Source organism: Vespa crabro, chromosome 4 (genome assembly GCF_910589235.1).
Source record: "Vespa crabro chromosome 4, iyVesCrab1.2, whole genome shotgun sequence".
NCBI classification, from domain to species: Eukaryota; Metazoa; Arthropoda; class Insecta; order Hymenoptera; family Vespidae; genus Vespa; species Vespa crabro.
Genome location: NC_060958.1, coordinates 4001333 through 4027523, shown reverse-complemented (window position 1 = coordinate 4027523; position 26191 = coordinate 4001333). Strand labels below are relative to the sequence as shown.

At 34.0% G+C, this 26191-nt stretch overlaps 2 protein-coding genes across 12 annotated transcripts in view; one reads left to right on the top strand and one right to left on the bottom strand.

Annotated features, from left to right (window-relative positions):
- LOC124423673 overlaps nucleotides 1-13093 on the top strand; it is a 28288-nt gene extending 15195 nt beyond the window's left edge. For 4 of the 9 annotated variants that reach the window (XM_046961688.1, XM_046961690.1, XM_046961689.1 and 1 more), the window contains 19 exons: nucleotides 9-312; nucleotides 438-735; nucleotides 4337-4414; nucleotides 6358-6435; nucleotides 6612-6716; nucleotides 6806-6922; nucleotides 7023-7309; nucleotides 7553-7690; nucleotides 7791-7885; nucleotides 7999-8221; nucleotides 8298-8389; nucleotides 8471-8738; nucleotides 8821-8928; nucleotides 8996-9238; nucleotides 9324-9391; nucleotides 9462-9788; nucleotides 9894-10067; nucleotides 10150-10433; nucleotides 10528-13093. In XM_046961688.1, coding sequence (XP_046817644.1) covers nucleotides 9-312; nucleotides 438-735; nucleotides 4337-4414; nucleotides 6358-6435; nucleotides 6612-6716; nucleotides 6806-6922; nucleotides 7023-7309; nucleotides 7553-7690; nucleotides 7791-7885; nucleotides 7999-8221; nucleotides 8298-8389; nucleotides 8471-8738; nucleotides 8821-8928; nucleotides 8996-9238; nucleotides 9324-9391; nucleotides 9462-9788; nucleotides 9894-10067; nucleotides 10150-10412 — 3266 coding nt within the window. In that variant the 3' untranslated portion in view covers nucleotides 10413-10433; nucleotides 10528-13093. The remainder of the gene's footprint in view (nucleotides 1-8; nucleotides 313-437; nucleotides 736-4336; nucleotides 4415-6357; nucleotides 6436-6611; nucleotides 6717-6805; nucleotides 6923-7022; nucleotides 7310-7552; nucleotides 7691-7790; nucleotides 7886-7998; nucleotides 8222-8297; nucleotides 8390-8470; nucleotides 8739-8820; nucleotides 8929-8995; nucleotides 9239-9323; nucleotides 9392-9461; nucleotides 9789-9893; nucleotides 10068-10149; nucleotides 10434-10527) is intronic. The other 5 variants (XM_046961692.1, XM_046961695.1, XM_046961696.1 and 2 more) reach the window with 5 other exon arrangements.
- Nucleotides 10835-24450, bottom strand: LOC124423678 (prostaglandin E2 receptor EP2 subtype). 3 transcript variants are annotated; one of them, XM_046961711.1, is made up of 7 exons: nucleotides 24426-24450; nucleotides 21830-23367; nucleotides 21485-21724; nucleotides 16626-16803; nucleotides 16261-16499; nucleotides 14396-14624; nucleotides 10835-14327 (listed from the first exon to the last, which is right to left on the bottom strand). In XM_046961711.1, exons 2-7 carry the CDS (start codon nucleotides 22055-22057, stop codon nucleotides 14215-14217), a joined length of 1227 nt encoding a protein of 408 aa, XP_046817667.1. In that variant the 5' UTR covers nucleotides 22058-23367; nucleotides 24426-24450; the 3' UTR covers nucleotides 10835-14214. The 3 variants fall into 3 exon arrangements, with proteins under 3 accessions (XP_046817667.1, XP_046817668.1, XP_046817666.1); XM_046961712.1 differs by lacking the exon at nucleotides 24426-24450 and having other exon boundaries at nucleotides 16626-16800; nucleotides 21830-23516; XM_046961710.1 differs by lacking the exon at nucleotides 24426-24450 and having other exon boundaries at nucleotides 21830-23515.
- Between the last annotated feature and the right edge of the window lie 1741 nt (nucleotides 24451-26191).

Below are 26191 nucleotides of genomic sequence, written 5' to 3'. Positions count from 1 at the left end.
TTTAATAGAGAACAGAATAGAGCCACACGAGGTAATCGTGACTCCACCGTTGGAGGAACCAAGACTCAGTCAAGCTAGCGAGGGCAGCGAGGCACCTAGCGAGACACCTTCGGAAGCATCCTCTCCTTCTGGTAAGACCAGACGTTATCGTGGTGATACTAGCAAGAGAAGAAAGGGTGTGTACATAACGCAATGGCCAGAACCTTTGGACGCTGATAGAAACAAACTTACTGCTCAGAGCAGCGAGGAAAGAGATGATCCACCTGCGACCCCAAGCGATTTGTCCGATTGCGAAGGTCACGCTCCACGAAGGTAAGAAATTGAAAATTAAACATTTTTCACTGTCCTTTTTTACCACATTAAAAGCATGCCATGAACAGATTCAAATTGATGAGAAATTGTTTCTATATATTACATGTTAATATCTTTTTTCTAAGGTACAGCAAGAGACCACTTCGTGGTCCTTACGGTCAAATGCTTGAAGCTGAAATGGCGAAACCTCGTGCAACAGATATATCTCTGGAAGAAGGTCTCAGACCTAGACGCAAAGTCTCCGCTAATCTTTCTTACAATACCGGTGCTAATAGTAGCTCCGAACCACCTACACCTTGTCATCACAGGACTACTTCTAGCCCAAGTAAATTAGAAGGATTACCTGGACCAAGTCCGGAATTACTCGCTGAACTTTTGAGAGGATCTTCGGAGAGAGTAGCTCGTGCACCTGCTCATCGAAATGTAAGTCAGCCAAATTCTTTTTCGTGACAAGTTTTCGTTCTCGTATATTTCGGAAATCCCTCGGTGTTCTTCATCTGAATCGAAGGAGAAGAGTGAAATACATATGTACTGTGTGAGTCATAGACTCGTTCGTTCGTTTCGCGGAAGACTGCATCGTGCTTCTAAAGGTCAAAACTCCAGCTACATCCGGCATCGTATGTGCGTGCGTTCACGTAGATTTCATGAATGAAGCAAGCTCGTGAGGAGAAACATCATGACGTCAGTCGTAAACACGAGGAACTAGAGAGAGGTACTTTCGGATGAAGAAAATAGTTTATCGTTCGTTGATGGAGAAGACGAGATATTCCTCCTATTTTTCCTCCTCTTCCTTTTCCTCCTTCTTCTTCTTCTCCTCTTCTACCTCCTCCGAATCCATTCGTATTTTCGTAACGATGATACGAGTTATGGACCTGAATATTAAATTCTTATGTTCGTTTTCGTCTTCATATTTCGCTTGTAATTCGTGATGTAAAACGGTCGATCCTTGAGGAATTTTCTCGACTACTATATTAAATTTCGAAAAATATTACGATTATACATAAGAATGAGTATAGTCGAATTTTCGCTTTACCCACGAGAAATGCGTATTCCGGGGGTCTTTGCCGTAGACTAAACAAGTGTCGTCGTCGAAATAAATATGGAGCAAGAGTCGTTGGAAAAATGTGCTTTGACCGAATAATTCACGGTGAGCGATTCGTGTTTCACGATACGATTAAAGTGATTGAAAAATTTAAATGATATGAGTAAAGAAAGAAAAGAAATAAAATAAGAAAATAAATAAAAAGAAAAATAAAGAAAGATAGAAGGCGTTCCAATTTGGGATACATTCGTGTTTATAGGAATTATTTAGCATTTATGTATAAAAAAGACACATATACATACATAATTACATATATACGTATACATAGTGCGTTTCTCGTACGTTTAATCTCACGTTTCAAAGAATCTTTGCGTCACGTTCAAAGCTATTGCATGGTCAAAGGAAACCTATTAACGAGATCGTCTGTGCGTTCCATGATGCAAATGAGAACTTTTGCTTGTGTCCATCCCCCCAGAAGAGAGACAAGGTCGTGGTTGCTTGGTCCGATGCAGGTGTCAGTTTCCGGTATCGCCCACCAAAGGGATTCGTACGAACGTTTACGCATGTTTCAACAAATTTAGAACACAGCCGATGACGCGAAAATGTTTACGGTCGGAAAATTTCAATACTTTCTATCGACGAATTCATCAAGTGTTAATAAAAATTCAAGTACTCCGATATATACATTAAATAATCTCTTTTATTTATTTGTTAACAGATGAAAAATAGAAAGATAGAGATAGAGTGAGAATGAAATTGAATATATCACTAACACTATTTTCCTCGCAATACAATTACTTCGACGAATAGAATTTCACGTGACACTCGTATTAGCAATGACCATGGGAATAATTATTTAATTTCGATAATTTTCTAGAATTTAAAATATTTTTCTTTGCATGATCAGATATAAAAGAGTGAATAATTAGAGTGAGAGTGTGACAGAGAGAGAGAGAGAGAGAGAGAGAGAGAGAGAGAGAGAGAGAGAGAGAGAGAGAGAGAGAGAGAGAGAGAGAGAGAGAAAGAGAATGTCAGAAACAAAGAGGCAAAGAGAGAGAGAGAGAGAGAAAGAGAGAGAGAGAGAGAGAGAGAGAGAGAGAGAGAGAGAGAGAGAGAAACAAATAGGATAATGAGGACAAGGCCGTAAGCAAATGAAGAGTAGCAAATGAAGGTATAACGTAGAAGGACGAAGTGATAGCTGAGGATGAGGATGAGGTGGAGGAAGAGAAGGAGAAGGAGGGTATAGTCAGGATTCGTGTATGATCCACGTGAAAAGCTTACGCGCCGGCGTCCACCAGAGACAACAGCAGCCACCACCATCGGCACCATGGCGCTTCTATTCGGCGCATCGATCAGCCTGTTCTTGGCCATCCAGCTGAACGCCCGTTTAGTTTCGATAACATCCTTGCCTCGTTGTTGTTTTCTCTACGTTCGCGGGAAACACTAACTGCAAATGTTACTTCTCAAATAAAAATTTAATCCATAGCTCCTTTGGGATGTTGTAACGATAGAGTAGATAAATCTAGAAGAGTTCATTTTATGTGATTACCGAAGAAAATCAAACAGAAATCGAGCTGATCGTTTTCATCGTCCTTCTTTAACAACTCTTTCGAAGGATACTTCGTCATTATCACGGATGGTGGTCAGGGTCGCCTACGCGTACCTACCTACGTAAAACACGTGACGACCTCATTTCGTTTATCTCGATAAGTTTTGACGTATGGTTCTATTGAGGATGAAGTAGAAGAAAAAGTGGGGATCTTCTTATGAATGTCAGAAAGGAAAAATCAATCTTCTTTGGGAGGTTGCGAATAAAGGGGAATTGTGATTTTTAAGAAGCCTTGAAAATAAGGAAGTTAGATGTTTCAATGATATTTAATTATTTTCTTGAATACGATGTTATATCATATAAACTCTCGTTATGTGCATTCGTTTTTTTATAAAAATATACATTCCATTGGCTTGGAAGTGTATTCCATGAACTTGATCTCATGCGTAAGCCATCATGAACCCGTGTAAATTCAAATTTATCGAGTGGAGAATATCAAGTGGAATGAGATGCGAGTGTTCATCATTAATGGTCGTAGAAATTCAAGAAAGATAGAGGAAGAGGATGGCGATCAACGCCAGCGTGAGGCCCATCGAGTGTCGGCTATCCGTGGACAACAGGAATAACGGTCATGTCACGAGAGAATGCGTAGGTGCTTTCTAAATTCCTTCCTGTCGATAATCGATTAATATACGATGTTAACTTAAGCGTCATCAATTAAATGTCTTATTGCTTCTGCTGAATGGAAAAATCATGATGAAACTTTTCATTTCATCTCTAAGTTACTGTTATTTCCTTTGATTAGGATTGTTATCTATTTCAAAGTGTGCTTTATAGGATAGATTTTATCAATACTTTATCTGAATCAGTAAAAATGAAATAATAATACCAAACGGAATGTCGACTTTTTTTCCCTCTCTTTCTCTCTCTTTCTCTCTCTTTCTCTCTCTCTCTCTCTCTCTCTCTCTCTCTCTCTCTCTCTCTCTCTCTCTCTCTCTTTCTTACGTTCGTTAATTATAACTTTTTATCTTCCGAAAAGATCTCCTAATATCATTTATCGTAAACAAACGAATAGGCGAGCAAACGAACATTTTGGTAATTACTCTAGGTCGGGAAATGATTCTCCGTGATAATGCATATATTCGTTGACCGACACGTGGCGTAGTACAGCACGTGCGCGTGCTTCATATATACAATACGCACGTGTAGCCTCCTCTTGCACGAGGTCACATTCTGTCGAGATGACAAAGCAACGAAGACGATGATAAATGTCGTCAGATTATTTTTCTTCGTGGAGAATCTCTAAAATCGAAGACATCTCTAACGAAGGAAAATATGTGATGAATTAATTGAACTAAATGTTCATGAAAATCGCGAAAATAATCGATACTTTCGATAAACCATCAAATTTTCTTCTTCTTGTTATGTTTCAGGATACGAGAACTCATGTCGTCGTTGAGCTTTACGATACTGAACGTTCGTACGTGGAAGCTTTGCAAATACTAGTCAATGTAAGTAATTTTAAATGCGATCTAACGAGATCGAATGTATATTTTACCGAAACATGTATTAAATCGTATCGTAAGATTCGGTAACATATACATTTCTTTTATAATCGAACCCATATCGATTAATATGGTATACGATTCAAGGAACATTAACTATCTTATTATCTGTATATTATAATATCGAATGAATTTGGTTTATTACATCCGTTACATTTCTGTATATCATGCATGTTATTCGTTCACGGAAATATGTATATTGAAAATAATAGGGAATATGGAAAGAATGTCGGACATTTTCATCTTGTCTATCCTTTCGTTTTTTTTTCTATTTTTTTTTATTTTTCTTTATTTCTTTTTCATTTCTTTGAAATAACGATCAACCAAAATAGATCTCTATTAACCATAGAAAAATTTTTTACGGATTATCGATTTCATCGATTTCGTCATAGTTTATATCGCGCGAAAAGATTTTTTAACATTCGTTGTTACATCTCATAAGAATCGTCCTAAGCTTTGCGCCACACCGACCAAAGTCGTGCGAGTTTGATTGTCATATTTTCCAAACAACTCCCAGCTACCCACACGCATCGAGAGGATCGTTATTTCGGAGGATCTATTATTTCGACAATGGCCTTGGCCAGACTACGTATAGAGGCTACGATTTTTCATGTCGTCGCTTGAATTCTCGAGGCAATAACGAAAAAATACGATAAAATAAAAAAAAGAAAAAAAGCAAGATAGATCGAAAGTCGAAAAAATAAACTCGACGATATGTCCATCTCTCTTTTTCTCTCTCCCTATCTATCTATCTATCTATCTATCTATCTATCTATCTATCTATCTATCTATCTATCTATCTTTTTATCTGTATATATTTATCTATCTACTCGCAATCCCCTTCGTCCCTTTTTCGAGGACGTTCGTGCCATTCGAAGCTACGTTTTTTAAACGTTAAAGGTCAAAGATAAAGGTTGCGAATGTGCGCCGTATCATACACCTAACGAAACTTCTATATTTTTATAATATTTTTTTTCTCGATATTTTATCGTATACTTCAAATTATTTTCTTTCTTTTCTTCTTTTTGTTGTTATGTTTTTTCTTTTTATTTTGTTTTTGTATTCTTTTTTTTAGCTTTTACATGTCGTTACGCGCTAAAAAAAATATTAAAAATGCGTATTTAACTTTCTTTGCACGATAACTTAACAAGTGCGTTAGATAATATTTATCGTTTTCTTGTACGATATATCAAATTGAAAATAAAATTTGATGTGCCATTAGATGCCAGTAGATCATGCCTAATGTAGATCCAAAGAAATTCTCTTCATTCTTTTTGTTTTTTGTCTATTATCCATTCTTTTCCTTCCTCCCTCCTTCCTTCCCCTCCCTATTTCCTTCGTTCTTTTCTTATTTTCGTTCCCTCTTTGGGTTTCAATGGCATGCCGAAATTTGTTTATCACGTCATCGCTGTTCTCTTTCTACTCTTACTACCACTTTTACTATTACTACTACTACGAAACTACGGTATATTCAGTTCCTTTATTATTCATTCGATCGATGTGAACCTCGAAGACTTATAAATCCACGAGAAGAACGATTTAAAGCATCGCTTTTCTCGTCGTTATACACGAAAAGGAAGAAAAAAGCGAAAAAAGATGTCCACCGCATTCCTCGCACTTCATTAACCTCGGAGCAATTGATTTTCTGCAGAATATATAACTCCCATTGAATTGCAAAGTCGAGCAAAAACTTTCCTTTCTCCGTATAAATCAGTGTTTAATATATTCGTGGAACGAATCAAGATTTTGCATTTGTCGGAAAATAAGATCATCGACGTTGATTCATGCATATGTATATACACACGCATACTACGTTATATACTCTTTTGCTCTACATTGTTACACCATAAGGGAGAATATTGCGAAACGAAATTCGATTTTTGTTCCAGAAATATCTGCAGCCTTTGAAAAGTCCCGAGAATGCTGGCTTAGTGGACGCTGCTACGGTGGATGAGATATTTTATCAGGTAAGTACTTATGCGTGTCCTTGTTTAAATTAGTTTACGAAGAATATATAAGGACGATATAATAGCAAGGAATAATTATATAATTATATAGATTTTTATAGGTAGATTATTAAAAATTAGTTCTCTTTCTCTCTATTTTTTTTTGCTCCCTTTCTTTCTCTCAAATACTTTTATAGGTCCCAGCGATTCTTAGCCATCATGAAATTTTTCTTGAAGAGTTACGAAAACGTCTCGACACTTGGGAAGTAAAGCAGACTATAGGCGACGTTTTCTTGGACGTAGTGAGTATTATATCGCAAATTTATATAAGAAAGTTTCAAAACAACTAAGTGAGAAATTAAAGATACAATTTTCTCTTGGATATGTTTAGTTTACAAAGCCAGTAGTTCTAGAGACTTACACTCTCTTCTTGGACAATTGGAAGTCCGCGAAGAAGGCGATAAAAACAACGTGTCAAGGGAAACCAGCATTCGCACGATTTCTCGAGGTAGTTTAATCGCGTATCATCGTTCTACATACACGGAAACCATATGTATTTATCTATCTACATACGCGATTATCCTTATCATTTATTTTTTGTTTCATAGACGATGGAACGTGAACACAAAGGCAAGCTTGGTCTTGATCAACTGCTGATTAAACCGGTGCAGAAGATTCCGCGTTACGAGCTTCTCATTCAGAGACTTCTCAAACACACTGATTCGGCGCATCCCGATTATGAGTTCCTGCAGGCAGCACAAAAGGAAGTGCATGAATTGGTTGTGAAGATCAATTGCACGGAGCGTGAGTCTCTTGAATGGGAACAGCAACAAAGTACTTTAAGAGAGGTTCAAGCCCTCGTCGAAGGTCTTGCTGGGATCGTTACGAATGATAGGTTGGTTTGATAGTTATTTCATCATAATTATCTTTAGTTAGACATTTTTCACCTTATTTATGTAACCAATCATGTAACTAATCATTCTCTATCGTTTGCAAGTCCTTTATATATATATTTTTTTTTTATTTCATCGTCCCGCTTTTCCCAATGAATGAGCCCATCGATTTTCGATATTCACTTGGCTATGCTTGCGGAATAAAAAAAGTTCATTATAACGATACATTCGTTTTTTGCGTCCAGAGCATTCGTTCGTCACGATTTGGTTACCATAGCATCGAACCAAGGCACACGGAAGGAACGAGCTCTCTTTTTGTTCTCCGACCTATTGGTTATTACCAGTATCAAACGACGAAGTGGTACGATAAGGAAACCATCTACGTAAGTACATAGTAACGCGTTCCTTTAATGCGTTTTCTTCTTATCTAATAACGTACAATATAATGATTAATTGATCTATTTATTGATCGATCGATCGTAGGAGCTCTTGCCCGAATAGCTTGGTCAGTCTTCTTGAAGCTAACAAGTACAAAATGTTGATGAGAATACCATTGGATGATCTCGAAGTGATGAAAGGTATCGTGTCAATGTAGATAGAAAAGTTTATAACCTACGTTAGATCAATGACATTCGTTAGAACGACGAATATATCGTCAGCTGGTCTCTTTCCATCGATCTTTCCTTCTCAGCCAAGGACGAGAATCTCAGACGAATGGCACGCGAAGTTGATCACCTACGAGAGGATTGCGCCACATTGAGTCAACTCCAAGAACTCGCAGCTACGATACATGGAAGTAAGGCACAACTCGAGGATCTGATCAAGGATATGCTGTGTCAAGCGCAACGGCAGTTAGCCGAAAGAAACGCTGCTCATTCTCAGTTAGCTTGTCTGGAATTAACTCTAAACACGCAGTAAATCGATTTTCAATACTTTCTTGAATAACCTCATGCTTTTTTTTATAGTTAGTTACCTAGTATACTTTTTCAGATCGGGTATCGAGAATATCTCTGTTGTCTTTACAAAGCCCGACAAGAGAGCGAGTTGGGAAGAGAGTTTCAACGAAGCCAAACAAAAGTTGGGTAAGTGAAAAACTATCTTCTCAAATAAAAAAGAAGGAAGAAGGAACTTAACTCTTCTTAACATCGACGGATAAATTTCAGCATTGTCTGCCGATCGAAGACTTTGTCCAGAATTCGTCGGTCCTTTACCCATTAGAAAGACACGAGCTGGTCTTCAATTTACTTGCGCTGCACCTACCTTATCAAATGGACAAGAATCTCGTGATGTGTGGGTTTGCAACAGCGACGGATACGTTGGTCAGGTTTGCGTGCTGAGTTTGAACCCAGAACCACCTCAAGTTACATCTTGTAATGGAGTTTGCAATGCTAGAATCCTTTGCGTTGCTGGGATACCTGCTTGTACTCCTGGGTTCGTGTCTCATGTATTGTTTTGTTTTTTTTAAGCATGTTAAAATCTCTAATATTCATTCGTCAATTATTTTTTATATTAGTTCGAACTCTTTGGCATCCAACAGTAATACGTTTGTGAACAGTAAAAGCGGCATCAGTATTTCCGTGCAAGATGTCGACTCCGGTAGTGGTAATATTCAATTAGACAGGTAATAATATATATTTCTACGATAAGAGTTAAATTAGGTTCGCGTTACTACGCCTATTTTTGTGTAGCAGCTCGAGCTCCGACGAGTCGGACTCGGACGACATTCCAAATGCGGATACTTGTAGCGTGACCTTGAGCGGTGATGTCTCTAATATCGATAACGCTATTGCCATTGAAGAGGATGCCAATCAACCTACCATGTGGTTAGGGACGGAAGATGGTTGCATTCACGTTTATAATTGTAACGACAATATTAGAATAAAAAAGAACAAGGTGAAGATTCAACATGGTAGTAGCGTGCACTGTATCATGTAAGTCGATCTTCAAGAAGGGAAAATGTGTCTGGTAATGACGCGTGTTGTGCTATTATTAACTCTATACCCTTCTTGATTATAGATACTTGGACAATAAAGTATTCGTGTCACTTGCCAATGGTGATATAGCTGTATATACACGAGATCATAGTAAGTTCGTCTTATCATTACGATGATCGAATATATAAAGATTTAAAAATATTATTTTCTTTGGATTCAGTAGGAGGTTGGAATACTCCAGATCCAACGATAGTGTCCGTAGGTACCGCAGCATCTCCAGTAACGAAGATGCTTCCGGTATCTGGCAAACTGTGGTGTGGTTGCCATAACTCCGTGAAAGTTCTCAACACGCGTACCTTGGACATCGAGCACAGCTTCGTGGTTAGCAGTGACACAAGTCGAGCGGTCACTTGTATGGCAAACTCTGGTGGTTTTGGTGTTTGGATTTCTTTGCACAACAGTGCCGTACTTCGTCTTTTCCATGCTGGTAGTTATGAATGCTTGACAGATATAAATATCGCTCCGGCCGTTACCAAGATGCTTGCTAGTAAGTTTTAAATCTTGAACGAAATCGTTATATAAATTTCTCGTTTAATGAAACCTTATTGTACTTCCAACGATATTTATTTTAACGAAAACATTAAACTTGCTGCAGGTTGCGATGACATAATAAGACAACATAAAGCAGCCTGTCTCAGAGTAACCGCTTTATTGGCTTGCAATGAGTTATTATGGATCGGTACAAGTGCTGGTGTACTTTTAACCGTACCAATACCTCACATCAAGCCATCCACGCAAAGAATATCTCAACCTCCCATCGTAACTGGTTGGTATCGAGCTAACGGATCTTTCTCTCTCTCTTTTTTGGTAATTGAGATTTTAACGAAAGTTTTTTTCTCTTCTCAAAGGAATACCTCACGGACATACGGGACACGTGCGGTTTCTAACATGCGTGGAAACCAGTACATCATCGAAACCAGAACCACGACCAAAGGTGAATCGATACTCTTTGAAATCGAAGAAAGTGCATCAGAATAATATCAATCGCGGTAAGCTCTTGGTGATATCCGGTGGCGATGGTTACGAGGATTTCAGAGGGCCCCAAGCGTCCGCAGAATTACAGGCAGGTCGCGAGGATTCGACGAATCATCTTCTTTTGTGGAAGGTGTGATGCATTTCTGCATGGCCCAAGGTATCGATCTTCTTTTCTTAAATTACAAAGAAAAGATATCAAAGATCGTATTAGTTCGTCCGATAAAATGTGTCTTGGTAAAAAAAATTTTTAGCAGAGGGTCGCGGTTCACGATAGCCGGCACGACACGCCGTGGGAATCGTTGTTGTCGAGCGTGCAGCCAATATGCGAACACCGTCACGCTGTATCGATCTTGGTTAACACGGACGGATCGGCACGACGATTTTTCAGGGAACGAGGAAAGGTTCTCTGGTTACTCCTGGCGGAGTGGATCAGAACCAGGATAAATAAGTTCCGTTATCTACAGAACGAAGTAAAATTCGTATTACAGGATGGTAAAAATTTTGCTTAAGGATTTTTGGTCGAGAGAATAATAGTTTTCTTGAGTTTCGTCCTCGATCGAAACGAGATTTTCTTCTTTTTGTTTTTTGTTTTTTTTTTTCTTTCGAGGGAAGATCACTCGCCGTTGAATTTGCGCAGTAAATTAGGTTGGAGGGATTTAGTGAGAATGATCTGCGATTTTTAAGACGTTTATAAGTCTGGAGACGCTTGAGATTTCTTTTATTGCAGAGTCGTTTCTTACTCGTTCGAATTTTTACGATGAAGTTTAGCCCACATTTTGCAAAATAAAACGATGAAAAACGATCAGTCATCGTCGTTGGTGTTGATAGCACTTTGTCTAAAAAATTATTAAAGCTCTACGGGCTATTCTAATTCATTATTCGAGTATCAATCTTCTAATATCGTCGGTGCTGGAATTAATAGGAAGGAGGATAATACAAATTTCATAACGTGTCAATATCTTGTTGCAATAGAAACGATGACAATTAATGTGCGGTACCTGAAAAGGCTTCGAAAACGAGCTTATAACGTTTTAAATGGCCTAAATTAAACGATGAGGTTCAAAGGTTCATCATTTCTTACAAATGTTAAAATATTGACAAAATTTTATCGTTGTCCTTTGATGACACAACAAAATCCAAATGTACCTCATTATTCATTTTGAATGTTTAAATGATGTAAATTAATGTGTCCGTCTATCCCGTGAAAGGAACCTATGTAATAATAATTTTCAATTGAAGATGTATCACGTCGTGTGTGTGTGTGTGTGTGTGTGTGCGTGCGTGAATGTAGACATTGAATATTATCCATATCAAAAAAAGAGTGCAAATTATTGAAACGAAGTCGTCCCTATGTTATGATTGACTCTCTTGTGGTTCCTATGCTTACGTGCGCATTATCAGTTAACGCGAAGTATGTTTGACAATAATTTATTATGAACAACTTTTAAAAAATTACTTCACACTTGACCAATAAAAATGGTTTGTAACATCGAAATGCTGGTATGAATATAAGGGGAGGGAAGCCTGTAAAAAATTATTCTTTTTATTATGAAATAGATGCTCGACATGATATCGATGCTTAAATATAAATAAGTATATGTTCAAGTGTGAAGGAAAGCAAAAAAACCAGGTAATTGTAATTTTGCTAATTTAAGACTGAATGAAAGCTACATATAACGATATATACAAAGTTATATCTATTATTCTTCGATCGTATATTTGTGCCACTTTATTGTGTGAACGAATAAAACATTAATCGAATACTTTTAATCAAATTTACTGTATGTACACGTTTTCGAACAATATTTTCTCTTAGATTGAATGATACGAAAAATATTTATAGGAAACATGAGGAAATACATATGCACTCTAATTTCAAATTTACTTATATAATACCTGGTGTAATTAAAAAGAAAATAGAAAAGAAAAAAGAAAAGAAACAAGAAAAGAAAAAAACGATTATAAGTTATACATTTTTACAAGTAACATAAAAGAACCTACATCAAAATTGGACTTCAAGTATTATACATAGATGAAGGATAAGAGCTTAAGCTTTTCGTGGAAATAATCTATTTTTTGAAAGAGAAAATTGAACAAAAGTAAAAAAAAAAAGATAAAAGATAAAAAAAAAGATAAAAAACAACAAAATATATTGATAAATGTTTTGCCTTTGACATTGGTCTTTCATAGAAGAAAAAGAATTGTTTGTTTGCCGTATAGAAAACTGTTCTACTACGTCTTTTTGTGAAGAATATCTCATATTCTTTCTCTTTTTCTCTCTCTCTCTCCCCTCCCCCTCTATCTTTTTCTCCTTCTCCTTTTTATGAGAAGAAAAAATGCATTATTTATTTATATTTTCGGTCAATAATCGTACGAATGAAGTACTTGGATGCACCTTTGGTGTGTAATAGAGAACAGTCTCGTATTAGAATTGTATAGATACGAGACTATAAGATTCGTGTTATGAACGGCTAAAGGGAAATGTAATATATCGTAAATATATTTGTATTATATGTATTTTCCTTTTCTCGCGTTATTATTGAAAACATAATTCCAAGTTACGCAAGAACTATGAAAAATAATGTTCTCGGAATTTGTATCATCATTTATTATGAATGTACATATTTATTTGATAATTATGTAATTTTCTTTTTCTCTTTTAATAGATATCATCTCCGTGCTTTACATCGCCTGCGATTGTACGTCACAATCCGTAGACAGTATATTTGATTATAATTATCTATATGTAATATTCTTATGTACAATTATAAATGCTCGTTGATATAATTGTATTAAAGACGATTTAAAACTTGTAAACGGTTAATCAGAATATCCTATATTCGTGAATACTTTTATTACATCATAAATATCATTCGTTGAGGAAAACATATAAAAAAATCATATAAAATGAAATTATAACGAACGCATCGAACGATATGCGATCATGATATGCAAAATGATTGATGAATCTATTATTAGTAATGATAATAATATATTCGTTCCTCTTAACGTGTACTCTTATTTTACATGTAAATATGTATTCATGTACACATTATACACTTAGAAAAACAGTATCATTAAATGGCACGAGTAATATTTCTTTTTGATAATAACGTTATAAAATATAGAAAAGAAAAACAAAAAATGCACGCGTGTAATGATTAACATCGTACGGAGAATAATCGATCTCCTTATTTTGGTATTCTTGCACTAGAACGAATGAAATCTCTCTTTTTTTTGTTTTTTTTTGTGTCTTTCTGTATATTTTCTTTTGTTTTTTTCACAGTTACATTGCTTGACTCTGACTAGAAATATATCTACACAGATGTCAACATTTATAATGTATATACACATATATGTAGAATAATTTGGATCATGTAACTGTGCTTTGGAAACATGTATTTAAATATTTCCTTTTATTTCACACTTTTAATCGAACGTAATATACGTTTAAAATTCATCGATCATATAATCAAATTATACAATTTTAACAATTTCTCATAAAATAAAAATATAAAAAATGTCGGTTATTTTCGTAGTACATTTGATCATAACTCGATTGTCGAAAGATTAGGTTTGTATCCGATCTGTCAACGTCACTGTCATTTGCATGAAGCAAATGATTGGAGTTCTCGATGAAAAGTCGTTTCATGCATAAACTTTCGACAATATATAGTATATATAAAAGAAAAAAGAAAGATAAAAACCCATAGATATTTATAACTGCAATACTCTCAGTCACAAACTTGTCATCCTTTTTTCTTCATCTTAAGTCTCATGGAATGCCTCAATTTTGTCCCAAATTTAATCCAGAAATGTTAATACGAAATAGTAAATAAGAAATACATATATAGAACTTTGGTACATCGAAGAATACATTTTCGATTGTGTAAACGTAAAATCGTTTATGAGGTCGATACGATCAATTCGTATTGATCTCAAATATTAACGGTTGCTAATTCGGATTCGTGTTCCTCGCTAACGGGTGTCGAGGGTGCTTCGGTTATAGGGGTTGGTGGATCACCACTGCTGCAATGATTATCTCCTGTTCCTAAAATTAAGATTATAATCAATTTGTGTTATCGATTGCAAATATGAAGAAAAAAAATAGAATCTCACCTGTGAACGAATTTGATCGACTTCTGGCTGGCCAGCAGATCTTGCAAAGTGGTTTCAACAAACGGAATCTTGGTCGAGGTATTCGAAGGAGAACGTAAATATATGGATCTAAAGTGAAGTGTATGCACAAAAGAATGTCAGCGACAATGTGAAAAGCACGGATACACCTTTTCAAAGTCACCATCTTCGTCGTTAAAGTCATAGAGAATTGTGCGAGCGGAATCGAAATCTAAAAACAATTGAATAAATTGACGACAAATTAATTGTGCGTTCGATCTTTGACTTGACAAAGGTTACTATAGTCGTCCAATGTTAAATGTTCGCTGTATATTAAAAGTTACTTATGGACATCCGAGATTTAATTGAATTAAGGACAATAGGTGAATGTCGCATATTTTGATATTACCGTTTTTAATAATTTTACGAAATTTTTATCGAGCGTGATCCAAATCAAAAATCATGTCGAGTGTGATTTGACAAAAATTATTGACTGACAATTTCTTCTTATTTGTAAATTCATAGATTGAGAAACTTCACCGTAGGTAGATTTTCATTAAACGAACATAAAGGATTGATGTCCGAGCTGTATAAAACATATGTCGACAAACACCTAACGTTATTATCGGTGATATCCGGTTTAATCGAACCAATCTATGTCGCGACGTTTTCGTCGGTCTCGATGGATTGTACGTGAGAACATTTGAAAACAATGATACGTAGCTATTAAATATTAAAGTATGAGTTGGTAGAAGAGCTGAATCTTTTTTTGATGAATTTATCGACTTTTCATTTTCTATCAGTTTTATCGGAAAATTTATATAACATGATATAATAAAAATAGACAAATCAATAAATCATGATTAATTTGAAAATATTGTTAAATAAAAAAAATCTTCGATTTCTTTTCAGTTCGATCAACGATTTCATTAGAAACTTACAGAAAAATTATTGTTGATACTTTGTAATACAACGAAACGAAAAACAACTCTAAGACTTTTAGAATTCTACCAGAAACGAGTTGGTCACAAATATCATTGACGTTTCGACTGCGTAGGAGTAAAATGTCAACGTCGATATCCCTTGCAAGCACGTCACGTAAAAACGATCGCTTCCCATAAAAGCTACTAGCCGGAAGCTAAATTCTTTTCCACGACGTTATTTTATCTCAGGGTTGCCTTGCTAAAAACAGTCCAATCATTTTCTTCAGATAAAACATCGTACTCGAAGGACACTCGAACAAAACTATTTATGAGTACTCGTAGAAGTTCTTGATAACTTATCATCATAAAAGAGTTTTTATTGATAAACGAATTAATAAAAAATTTTTCAAACAATCTTCGAACTATTCTTTTTTATTTCTAATTGTTTAATAAAATAAAAGAGAATGCAAAATCTTTGTTATCTATAACTTTTTTTTTTATGATTTAAGAATTCATAGGAACGGTCATTGTTTTCGTAAGAAGGAAAAAAGCGACATAAACATAAGCTTAGAAGGATATTTAAGAGAAAGAAGAAACTTAGATTTCACCCTCCGTGGTATAAATCAAAGGGCTCTTTTCACGGCTTTTCTTCGTAATTCTACGTGACAATCTACGGCATCGTTCGCAGCTGAATTGCATCGAGTAGCGGATACTTGACCTTGACCTAATGAGAGTAATCGGGGAAGGGAGATCAGAAAAAAGAAAAATCTATCCCAGAAAAAGGAAAAATCTGAGCTTTTTCCGTTTCTACAAAGAGAAAGGCCTTTATAACAGTACAGATCTTAGAAAAGAAGAAAGAAAGAGGTAGAAAGAAAGAGAGAGAGAGAGAGAGAACAGAATATGTGTTTTTTTTAAATAATAAAACGAACTGATGAATTTTCTTACCATTTGTGGCATCCAGCATACAACGAAAGATATCGAAAGCACTGCCATAAGTCGGGCAAAAGCTCTTTCCTCAGCAGTTGCGACGACTTCTGGCGTGGGTCCAGTTACAGTTAACAATGGTTTTGCTCTTGAAGAAGCCCTCGAGATACGTCTCAGTGCTCCAGCTCGACGACCTAATCTACCTAACGCTCTGGACACTGCTAAATTACACCACACAATGGATAGACAGAGAAGAGTACCTAAAAGCAAGCAATTAATGATTATCGAATAGTTTGAAGTAGTTATATACATATATAGATATTCTATGTATCTAGACACATATACACGCACGTACATTCTCGTTGCAAAAGATTATTGGCACTCACCGAAAACGAACCACACGTATGCATAAGCTATGTCAGTAGGTTCAGTAGCCTCTCTATATCGAACACAGTGATCATCTTTGTAATAAAGACCGAAGCCTAATACCGGCAGGCTGGTCAATGACAGAGCAGCCAGCCAAAGTGTCAGCATACAACGGACAATTACCGGATACGTCACCTGCTGAAAGATACATGTGTGTCACCGATTGAGCCAAAAAGTTCATTGACCTTTTTAACAAAAATACTACAGGATTATAATGAAAGAACGATCAATTAAGTAGGGAAATTTTATACGTTAAACGATACTTAGATAATATGAGAATCGGAACCTGGCGACTGTCTATACAAACATACACTTTAGAAAAGCAAAGGATTTGATAAGTCAAACTGGACAACAAAATATTATTCATTCTTTATTTTAATTTACCATCCTTCATGATTTCGATAAAAGTCTAGACAGTGATCGATGACGTATTTCTTTCTTATTCTTTATTTGTCAAAGATTATCACGAAAAATTTATCTCATTTAATTTACTGCTATTTATTGCTAATCTTTAAAACCAAAGAAAAGTTTGCTGAAGCATAAAAATTCTTTGAAGGAATGCGAAAGCAACTGTACGGATCTTCAAGTATATTCATCTATTTTATGATATTCTTTATGATATTCACGTCGAACAATGACATCGAGTCTCTACGAGAATAGCATATTTTATGTAAATATGTATGCATAAAATAATAGTTCCTTTGAGCGAGGATTCGCCATTGTTATAAGCTTTATCTTACCAATCGTCAAATGTATGATTGATAACAAGAGAAAGAAAATAAATATATTATTATTAGTTAGAATGTATCGCGAATTTATTTATAATTTACTTGTCATTACTTTCATTCATAGATTAAAATAAAATCCAATGTATTTATAGACCATGGAATTACACATGTTATTGAAAATGATCTTCAGACGATCCTTAGGGACGAGTGAATGTGGTCACAGAATGGTTTCTAATTAATTGAAATGAAAAGCTTTTTCTCGGAATGAGAAGCGACTTTCATATGTTCACGATCCTCAAAGGCACAACGTCGCAAAATACCAAAAATGTATCGTAACTTATAAGATATTGTCAACAACAATATTAGCTCTCATTTTTTGAATAAATAAGCTCGAAGAGTTATAAAAAGCGAAAATTGACGAAGCAGTATCGAACGATATCGATGTATTACAAGATATGAAATAAATATATAATAAACAGATAAATAAATAAATATATATAAATATTTATATGTTATATATATTAAACATTTCGTTGGATTTATAAAAATATATTATTTCGATGATCATATTTCGTTGCAACATTCGCTATATTATTAGAGAAATAAGACGATAAATTCGAAGATTTCAATCAAAAGATTATTAACATTATTTTCTATTGATTAATATCAAATTAAAAACGTATTGTATGTAAATAAGCATATGGGTATTTTTTTAATATAATGGTATTACCAAAACGCTTAAAAATTTGAAGCGAGAGAGAGAGAGAGAAAGAGAAAGAGAGAGAGTGAAAGAGACTAATACAAAGTGTTGAATAAGAAATAGGAAGAAAAAAGAAAGAGAAGAAGCTGCAAGAGTTCTTTTTAATTTAAATAGAGCATCTTTGACACTTGGAACATCTCAAACATAACTTTAAATTTCCTTTGACGTTTCGAGAGCATTGCTACAGAAGACGTTCTATCATTAAATCAAATTTTTCGTGTTATTTGTACAGTTCGTTCTCTTTATTTTGCGTTGATTCTTTTTCCTTTTAATTACAATCGATCCTCGAAAATAAGATTGTTATTTTAGATCAAAATATTATATATATATAAAAAGAGTCCAAGAATCTCTCTTAGAATTTTGTTGATTTAACGTCGTCTCAAAAATCTTACTATTCTTGAGGACCTTGTAAACATCCGCGTCTGGCAAAAATACATATGTTCGTCAAAATAGAGCTTAGATCGTGAACGTAAGATATTGTTACTACGGTTACTGCTATCCTACTACTACAGCGTTTTAAAGAACGGAACGTGAAGAGAATCGATATAAATAAAAGACGTCAATGTTCGAATCTTCGTAGCACGAGAAAAAAATTTCATTCGAGGAGAGAACCGAATCGACTCGTGATTGCCCATCAACCCTCAATAATCCCTTGGTAAGACGCATGCTCATTGCCATTATATCGGAGGGTAGGCTTTCCTATAAATTACAGTATGGACTTTGCGTGGGTCAAATCTTCCTCAATGATATTAATTGATCTAAATTAACACTCGTATACTATATATACATACATATATACATACATACATACACATATATATATATATATATATATATATATCTTGAGGTCAAGGGTGGTCGATTTAAATTTTTACTATTAGATAATCCTTCGAATTCGATGAAATGTTTTATTCGAGCACGACAATAAAAGATAAAAAATTCATTTTCATCAATTTTTTTCTTCTTTTTCTTCTCGATTTGTTTTTTTTTTGTTGAGAAAAAGAAGATAATGATGACGATGAAGAAAGAGAAAAAAGATAGTTTCTAGTCGATCGTTCACCAAAATGGTTTCTCACCTACCAGATCACTTACTCTGACATTACGTACTTTTAAGATCGTGCTCGTAAACTGAATTGCTAACCTGTAAACATTGCCGATTGGTCTTTAAGAACATATATACTCATATATATATGAATATATATATATATATATATTATACATTTTTAATCTTTTTAATGCACTTGTAAGACTTTTTTATATTCTAAAAATAGTAACACTTTATATATACGACATAACATATGTAGTAGCATTAACGAAAAAAAAAATGCATTAAGATTTATGATCCGAAGTTGTCTACTGAATACGCCAATTCTGTGGTAGCATAAACATAATCCATCCTTGCAATCCCAACAGATCTCTTTCATCTTCCCACCGATTCATACACGTTTATTCGACGAACGAATGAACCTTTCTTATTAAAGGATTTAGATCAAAGAATAATGTAAATAAATTCTATTACATGATCACTCGTTGATATCTTATCAAAACGTGAAGCTAATGACTACTTTTTTCGTGTAAATTTTGCCTAAATTTTACTTTTCACTTTTAGTCTTATTTTTTAATTCTTCTAGAGATATGTACCTAGATGAAATTTCGACAATAGGAAATTTCACTTTCTTTGACAAACTAGAAGAATAATTTTTTAAATACATTCTCATTAATGATATAAATGATAAATTCATAGAAATAAGAATGTGTCTAAATGAACGTAATAAATATTTCTCAGTTCATTTCTTGATGAACTATATTTCGATAAGATTGGAACTTTAATAATCAAACTTGTGAACTTCATTAATACTTTCTAGGCCTTGAATATTCAACAAATAAAGAAATAGCGTGTTCATGGCAATTAAGTCAATGAGGACTGATCGATAGTCTTTCGTGTTGTCTGATTATCAAATTTCACGATGCAAAATAAATAAAATAAGAGAGGCTATGTTACTCTCTGTTTTAAGAAAACTATGCGTACTTTGTTTATCATTACTAGGAATGTTTGTATATCTTTATCATCGATGAACTTTGAACTTCATGCAGACGATAAAACGTGTCTTTTTTTCTATGTTTCATAGATACCTATGAAAATTCTAATAAGAAACTTGTACATGCGACACACTTTTCAATGTAAACACGTTATTTCAAGATAAATATTAATCGAGATATAATAGGTGTCTGATAAAGAACGTAAACATTATTCTTATAACAAAATCATTTCAAAATCTGTGTAGGTGTAACCACTCTAATACAATTTTGTTGGTCCAACTAGAAAGAACGATGATCATCCTAAAGAGAATCTTTTACCTTTCGATATTCTGAGAACTAGGTAACAGAAAGTAGTTTCGAATGTTAAAATCAAAGACTTTTTTAACGCCACATTTATCAAGCTGTAGTTCAGATCATTCCTCTCGAGTAAGGAAATAAATAAAAAATAAAACAAAAGGATTCAAAGAAAAGATTCTAACGTAACAAGGAAGATATATAGATTTGTATCATCGTAAGGCGTTAAAAATGAAGACGTAAGAAACTTTTCAATCGTATATCCCAATCTTAACATCAACGCAAGAACACGCAAATAAGTAGCAAAAATTGGTACTCACTTCTCGTTTCCCGTATGTATCTATCGAGTTAATGAACAAATTATGAATTTTAATGACGAATGATGTTAATCGTGAGACACGACGTTTTAACACAAATTTTACAGCGATTACGATTTGTGAGAATTATTTTCATAGAGTTAATTCGTTTCTCTGTAAGATTATCGTGTGATATGTAAGAAAGTAAGTACTTATTTACGTCTCTTTCAGACTAGTAATTAGATCGGTAAAGAATATCATAAAATGGGACAACTCGATATAACATATACCGAGCTTACTTATAGATATATATGTGTGTATGTGTGTATATATAAGAATAGAAACGTATTACTTATCTTACTCATCGATTTATTTCAAAAGAAAACAAGTTTGGGATGTCTGTACGAGTCACTAAACTTCGACTCTCGAAGAGAGATAAGGAGAGAAAAAGAAGAGTAGATATCTGTTATTGCTTTCCTCTTTCGCACATTAAGAAGTTTATGGTCTTCTTTAAATGAGAAAAACGTCTCGTTAAACGAATAACTAGCTAATTAAATGCGTTTTATGATCATTGTAAGTACTTATATTGTTCTCTTGAATATTATAAACGGACGAAGATTGAGTTATCAAACGAAGTTATTGAAAATTCATAATGTAATATTGTGATGATGTTTTTAATTGGGAATCTTTTGTCTACTTACCTTTTGATAAACGAAAGGCCTGGTCAAAGCTAGCCATCTTTCAGCAGCCATTACGATAGCTACACAGCCACTAAATAATCCAAACAGTCTCCATACGACTCGCAGAGAGCAAAATGCTCGGCTGGATGTAACACCAGCTACGTAGATACTGATATACATCTGGACCAACATACCCAATAATGCGACGAGATCGTTGCTTGCCAAGCAACGTAGCATCAGCAGGTGTTTGCGATTTCTCCTCTAAAAAGAGAAAGAAAGAAAGAGATAAAAAAAGAAAATAAAAATAAATATTTGATAAGAAGTGAGAAGAACGATTTAAAAAAATTGTCTCTTCTCTTTCTTTACCTTATCGCGATGGAAAAGAATGACCAGAGCGGACACATTGCCGATAACACCGGTTATATACACCAATGTGAGAACTGCTTGAGAAATAATAGTCACGTGTCTTTTAGGTATATTCGGAACGGTAACGTTCATGGTCATCATTGTGTTTGCTAGATCAACGATAGACAAGCTATCATTTTGCCAAGCTTCCGTATGGAAACTCGATGTTATTTCCTCGATCACCTTCATCTTATTTTTTCTCTTTTCTTTTTTTTCTCTTTTTTGTTTTCTTTAATCTAACAATGTAATTTATCTATCACTTTAATTAATATATATTTTCTTCGTATTAACCAGATAAAAAAGTCTTAGGGTCGTGCCAAGAACGTTACTATTTCCTTAAAGTGACTTTCCGATCATTCATTATCTTTATTAATTCAACGAAAATTCGCTCTATCACCATAGTATCATTTAAACTGGTAATAAATTCTTCTTTTTTTATATAAATTCTGTCGAACGCTACGTATGCATAGTTTTATTCAAACGATCAGTTAATAGGGAAATGAAGTATTTTCTCTTATCGTATCCCTACTTTCAACGTTGTTGCTGATGCTGTAGCTTTCTTGTTTTGCTCATACTCATTCTCGGAGATGTGACAACACCGGCCGATCAACACCGGGCCCTTCGTCCCTTCGCTTATTCTCAAAATCTACTTCTTTAAACGACTTTGAAGCTGGAGTTGTCGGTAGTTAATTATTCTTACACGATTACAATTAAGAGACGTACTATTTTGCTCCAAAATTCTCTAACTACTTTTCAAAAAAGACCCGTTGAGAAAAAAATCAAATTGAAGAATAGAAATAAAAAAGAAAAAAAGGAAATAAAAAAAATAGGATCTTGAAAGGCTATTTCTATTTCTTAAAAGGCTTTCGATCTCTTTTAAAAAGAATTGAGAAAGACTCCACAACGATCCGGAAGATAAATCTTTGAATAAGTTTGATTTCTGATTTACTAGAAAAAGTGAAAAAATCCTTTCTTTTTCTTTTTTTTCTAAACTTTCTATTCTTCTGGAATCATTTTTTGATCGAGCACGAAAACGTGACGCGAAATCAACTTCGTTATTTCACTCAAATCGGTTCGATATAGTTATAATGTGGAATAAAAAAGATGTAAAAAAGAATTTAAAAAAATATCAACAGTAAAGAAACCCAAAAAGTAGACAAACAAACGAAAAAAAACAAAGGAAAGAAAATTAAAAAATTACAACGTGAAATCAATCGTCAAAGCGAATCTACGAACTTTGATCGGCTCTATTTCGTACAACGAGGAAGAAAACTCAGCGAAAAAAGATGACGATTACAAAGAAACATCTTTCCTCCGGCTTTGCCGGCGCTTCACTGATATAAAACATGCGTTCACTCGCATCTTTGCTTCGTCGTGCGCGCCTTCATCGCGAAAATGTATTACTGCGCATGCGTCATTCTTCACCGAACTGCGCACATTGCACGGGCTTTACTTCGAACCTTTGGCGGATCTTTTCGAAACATCGTCCTCTGTGAGATCTACGAGTAAAGAAGTAGTTAATAATTTACGAGCAAAAAAATTATTTCTTTATCCTCGCTATTATTCTTTCATGATCTCTATTGACCTCTCTCGTTCGAATTAATTAGTTTTATGTTCTTTTGAAAAACTTTGTATCTTCGTCGTAAGACGAATAAAAGTGAAAAAGTTAATAATTATTTAGATATTTATATAAAATTCGATGTTGTTACATTTGTAACGTTTATAATGCTTTTTTAGGAGAGTTTCAAGCCAAAATTATTAAGTATTATCGGGTAATATTATTATTAATATTATTATTAATCGGGTAATATTATTATTATTAATTATTATTATTATCATTATTATTATTGTTATTGTTGTTGTTATCTGTTAAAGAATTTGTCATGTAACATTTTCTTTCTTCTTTCTTTTTCTCTTTTCAATATTTTTCACGCCAAAGGAAAGTTCGCACGATCAACGAATTCGACGTTGCTAGTGAATGCTTATAAATAATACATCCAACGTCGATCATTCTCTTTACATGGTGACTACTTCCACGTGTCGCGTCGACAAAGAATTTCAAATGCGATAACGATAATGTCTCTCTTATGCTAGACGAAGAACGAAGAATTGATTTTTCAAGGATGCAGGACACGATTTTATCTTTTTGCCGGCGAATACCGATTAACGTTCTTAGATACGAGGAAACGATTTGATAGATCGACGTTTGAATTTGGAGCTGCTCCAACGTACATGACAACGAATTAATCATACGTACGAATTTTCGTACTACGAAGTTATAATCGTGATCGACAAGAAAGAAAATCGGAATTTCACAAATTCTCTAACACATAAAATGTTTTCAATAAAATTTAACACGTTAGACACGTCCTATTTCCTGAGTTTTAACGGATTAAGAAAAGCGCATGTATCGATGAAAAACCGTTAATAATAACTCGAAATTACGATTTTGGCACGATCACCCATAAATCTTAAGAAAATTTTAAGGATAGGTTATTTGCCAACGCAAATAAGATCATTCGTATTACATTGCGATGAACATTTTATCGGCACTCACATCCGGACCGCTTCTAATAATTATCATAAGCGCGAACTAAAGGAAAGGTATGCGTTCCGAAGAGGACACACTTGACGTATGTCATACGACGTACGTACGTACACATATATATATATATATATATATACTTATTTACATGCGTACAAATCCATACAATCTGTAAGCTATTCTATTTTTTTGTTTTAGCTTACATAGACAGATCATTTCTCTTGGAAAGTAAAATTGTCCTGACCGAGACTAAGAAAACAAAAGATTCGAATTAGAACATTGGCTGTTGAGGGAAGAAAATAAAGATAGCATATTGTCGACGAGGTTATTTTCGTTCATGGTAGTTAATAATCATACAATAAGCAATGCCAGAAACGCCAATGAAAGTCGATGCAAATCATTCCTCTCGCGGTTCTTGCATAACGATCGTTCGTTTTAAATTGCATCGTGCAAATAAATCGATCGAAGGGGGTCTGAAGGGAAAAAAACGGGAATTAGTGAATTCGTATGTCGTATCAAGCGTCGACAAAGATCAGATTTATTTTTAGAACGACGTTTTCTTTTTTTTCGATCACTATTATTCAACGGATTCGACGAACTGTGAAGAAACTTTGAGAAGTTACATGTTCTTTAAAATATAGGTTAAGGCATGATTTAATTTGATATTTTCTGAAATATAAGGTTCATTCTTATAAAATGTCATTCATATAATTGGACTCATCGATTGATTATACAAATGATTTTATTGATAACATTTACGTGACAAAATACTATATTAACGATTGTAAAATCTTATAATATCTTCGGTCATTACCATTCCCATTTCCGTATACTTCATTAACCAAAGTGCACGCTTCGATTTTTACATATAAAAACTTAATTTTGAACGTTTCATTTTTATTAGATGCTTTTAAAGAGGAGACCTTATGTTTATTTACTGGAGCATGATACCTACTAGCATGAATGTTCTCTTATACCATCTATGAGAAATATAATGGAAGCATTATTAATCTTACTTTAATAAACGAAATAATTTTAATCTTTACAAAAAGATTTTTTATTAATATATATTATGAAATATTAATTGTTTGTCTATTAATATATAATAAATTTAACTATTTATTTGTATTTTAATTATTTAATATTAATAAATATGTAATTATATAATTTAATAATAATAAATATAACTATTTGATTAATCATGATAAAAGACCCTAAATGATCAAAGTCTATTGTAGAATACTGTAAATATTGTAATGTGTTACAATGTACTGATTTCTCGAAATAACGATAATAAAATTGATTTTACTAAGAAATTATAATAAACCGTACTTCATAATCATACGACTTGAAAAACACATGCATCATTCAACTAATTTCTATAAAATCAAATAGGACAATGGAACTTTTCAAGTAGAACGAACAAATTTAGAATCGCGTTCGATAAAATAGTTTCTAAATAGAAAAGACTAAATACGATAAGAATAAACTTGCATAATAAGGTAACATCGAAAATAGTACGTTGAATATCCTACAGATAGCGCGATAAAAATATAATTGGCGGGAGATTCATACTTAAATGAGAAAGTGGAGAAGGAAAAGAAAAAAAAGAACGATCAAATGCGTCGATTTTGATTATTTCTTCGAATCTAATCGTGTCTTTGTTTGAAATGTTTGATAATGAATAAGTTCTTTTTTCTTTTGGAAATTAATATTTAATAATATATCAAACGCCATTTAAAATTTCTGTAAGATTGATGACGATGTAATTATGTCGA

Coding starts and splice junctions, on each gene's coding strand:
- LOC124423678 (XM_046961711.1), bottom strand. CDS start 22,057: ATGAAGGTGATCGAGGAAATAACATCGAGTTTCCATACGGAAGCTTGG. Junction 16,500..16,625: donor ATACGTGTGGTTCGTTTTCG/GTGAGTGCCAAT, acceptor GCTTGCTTTTAG/GTACTCTTCTCTGTCTATCC. Junction 14,328..14,395: donor TCGATCAAATTCGTTCACAG/GTGAGATTCTAT, acceptor TCTTAATTTTAG/GAACAGGAGATAATCATTGC.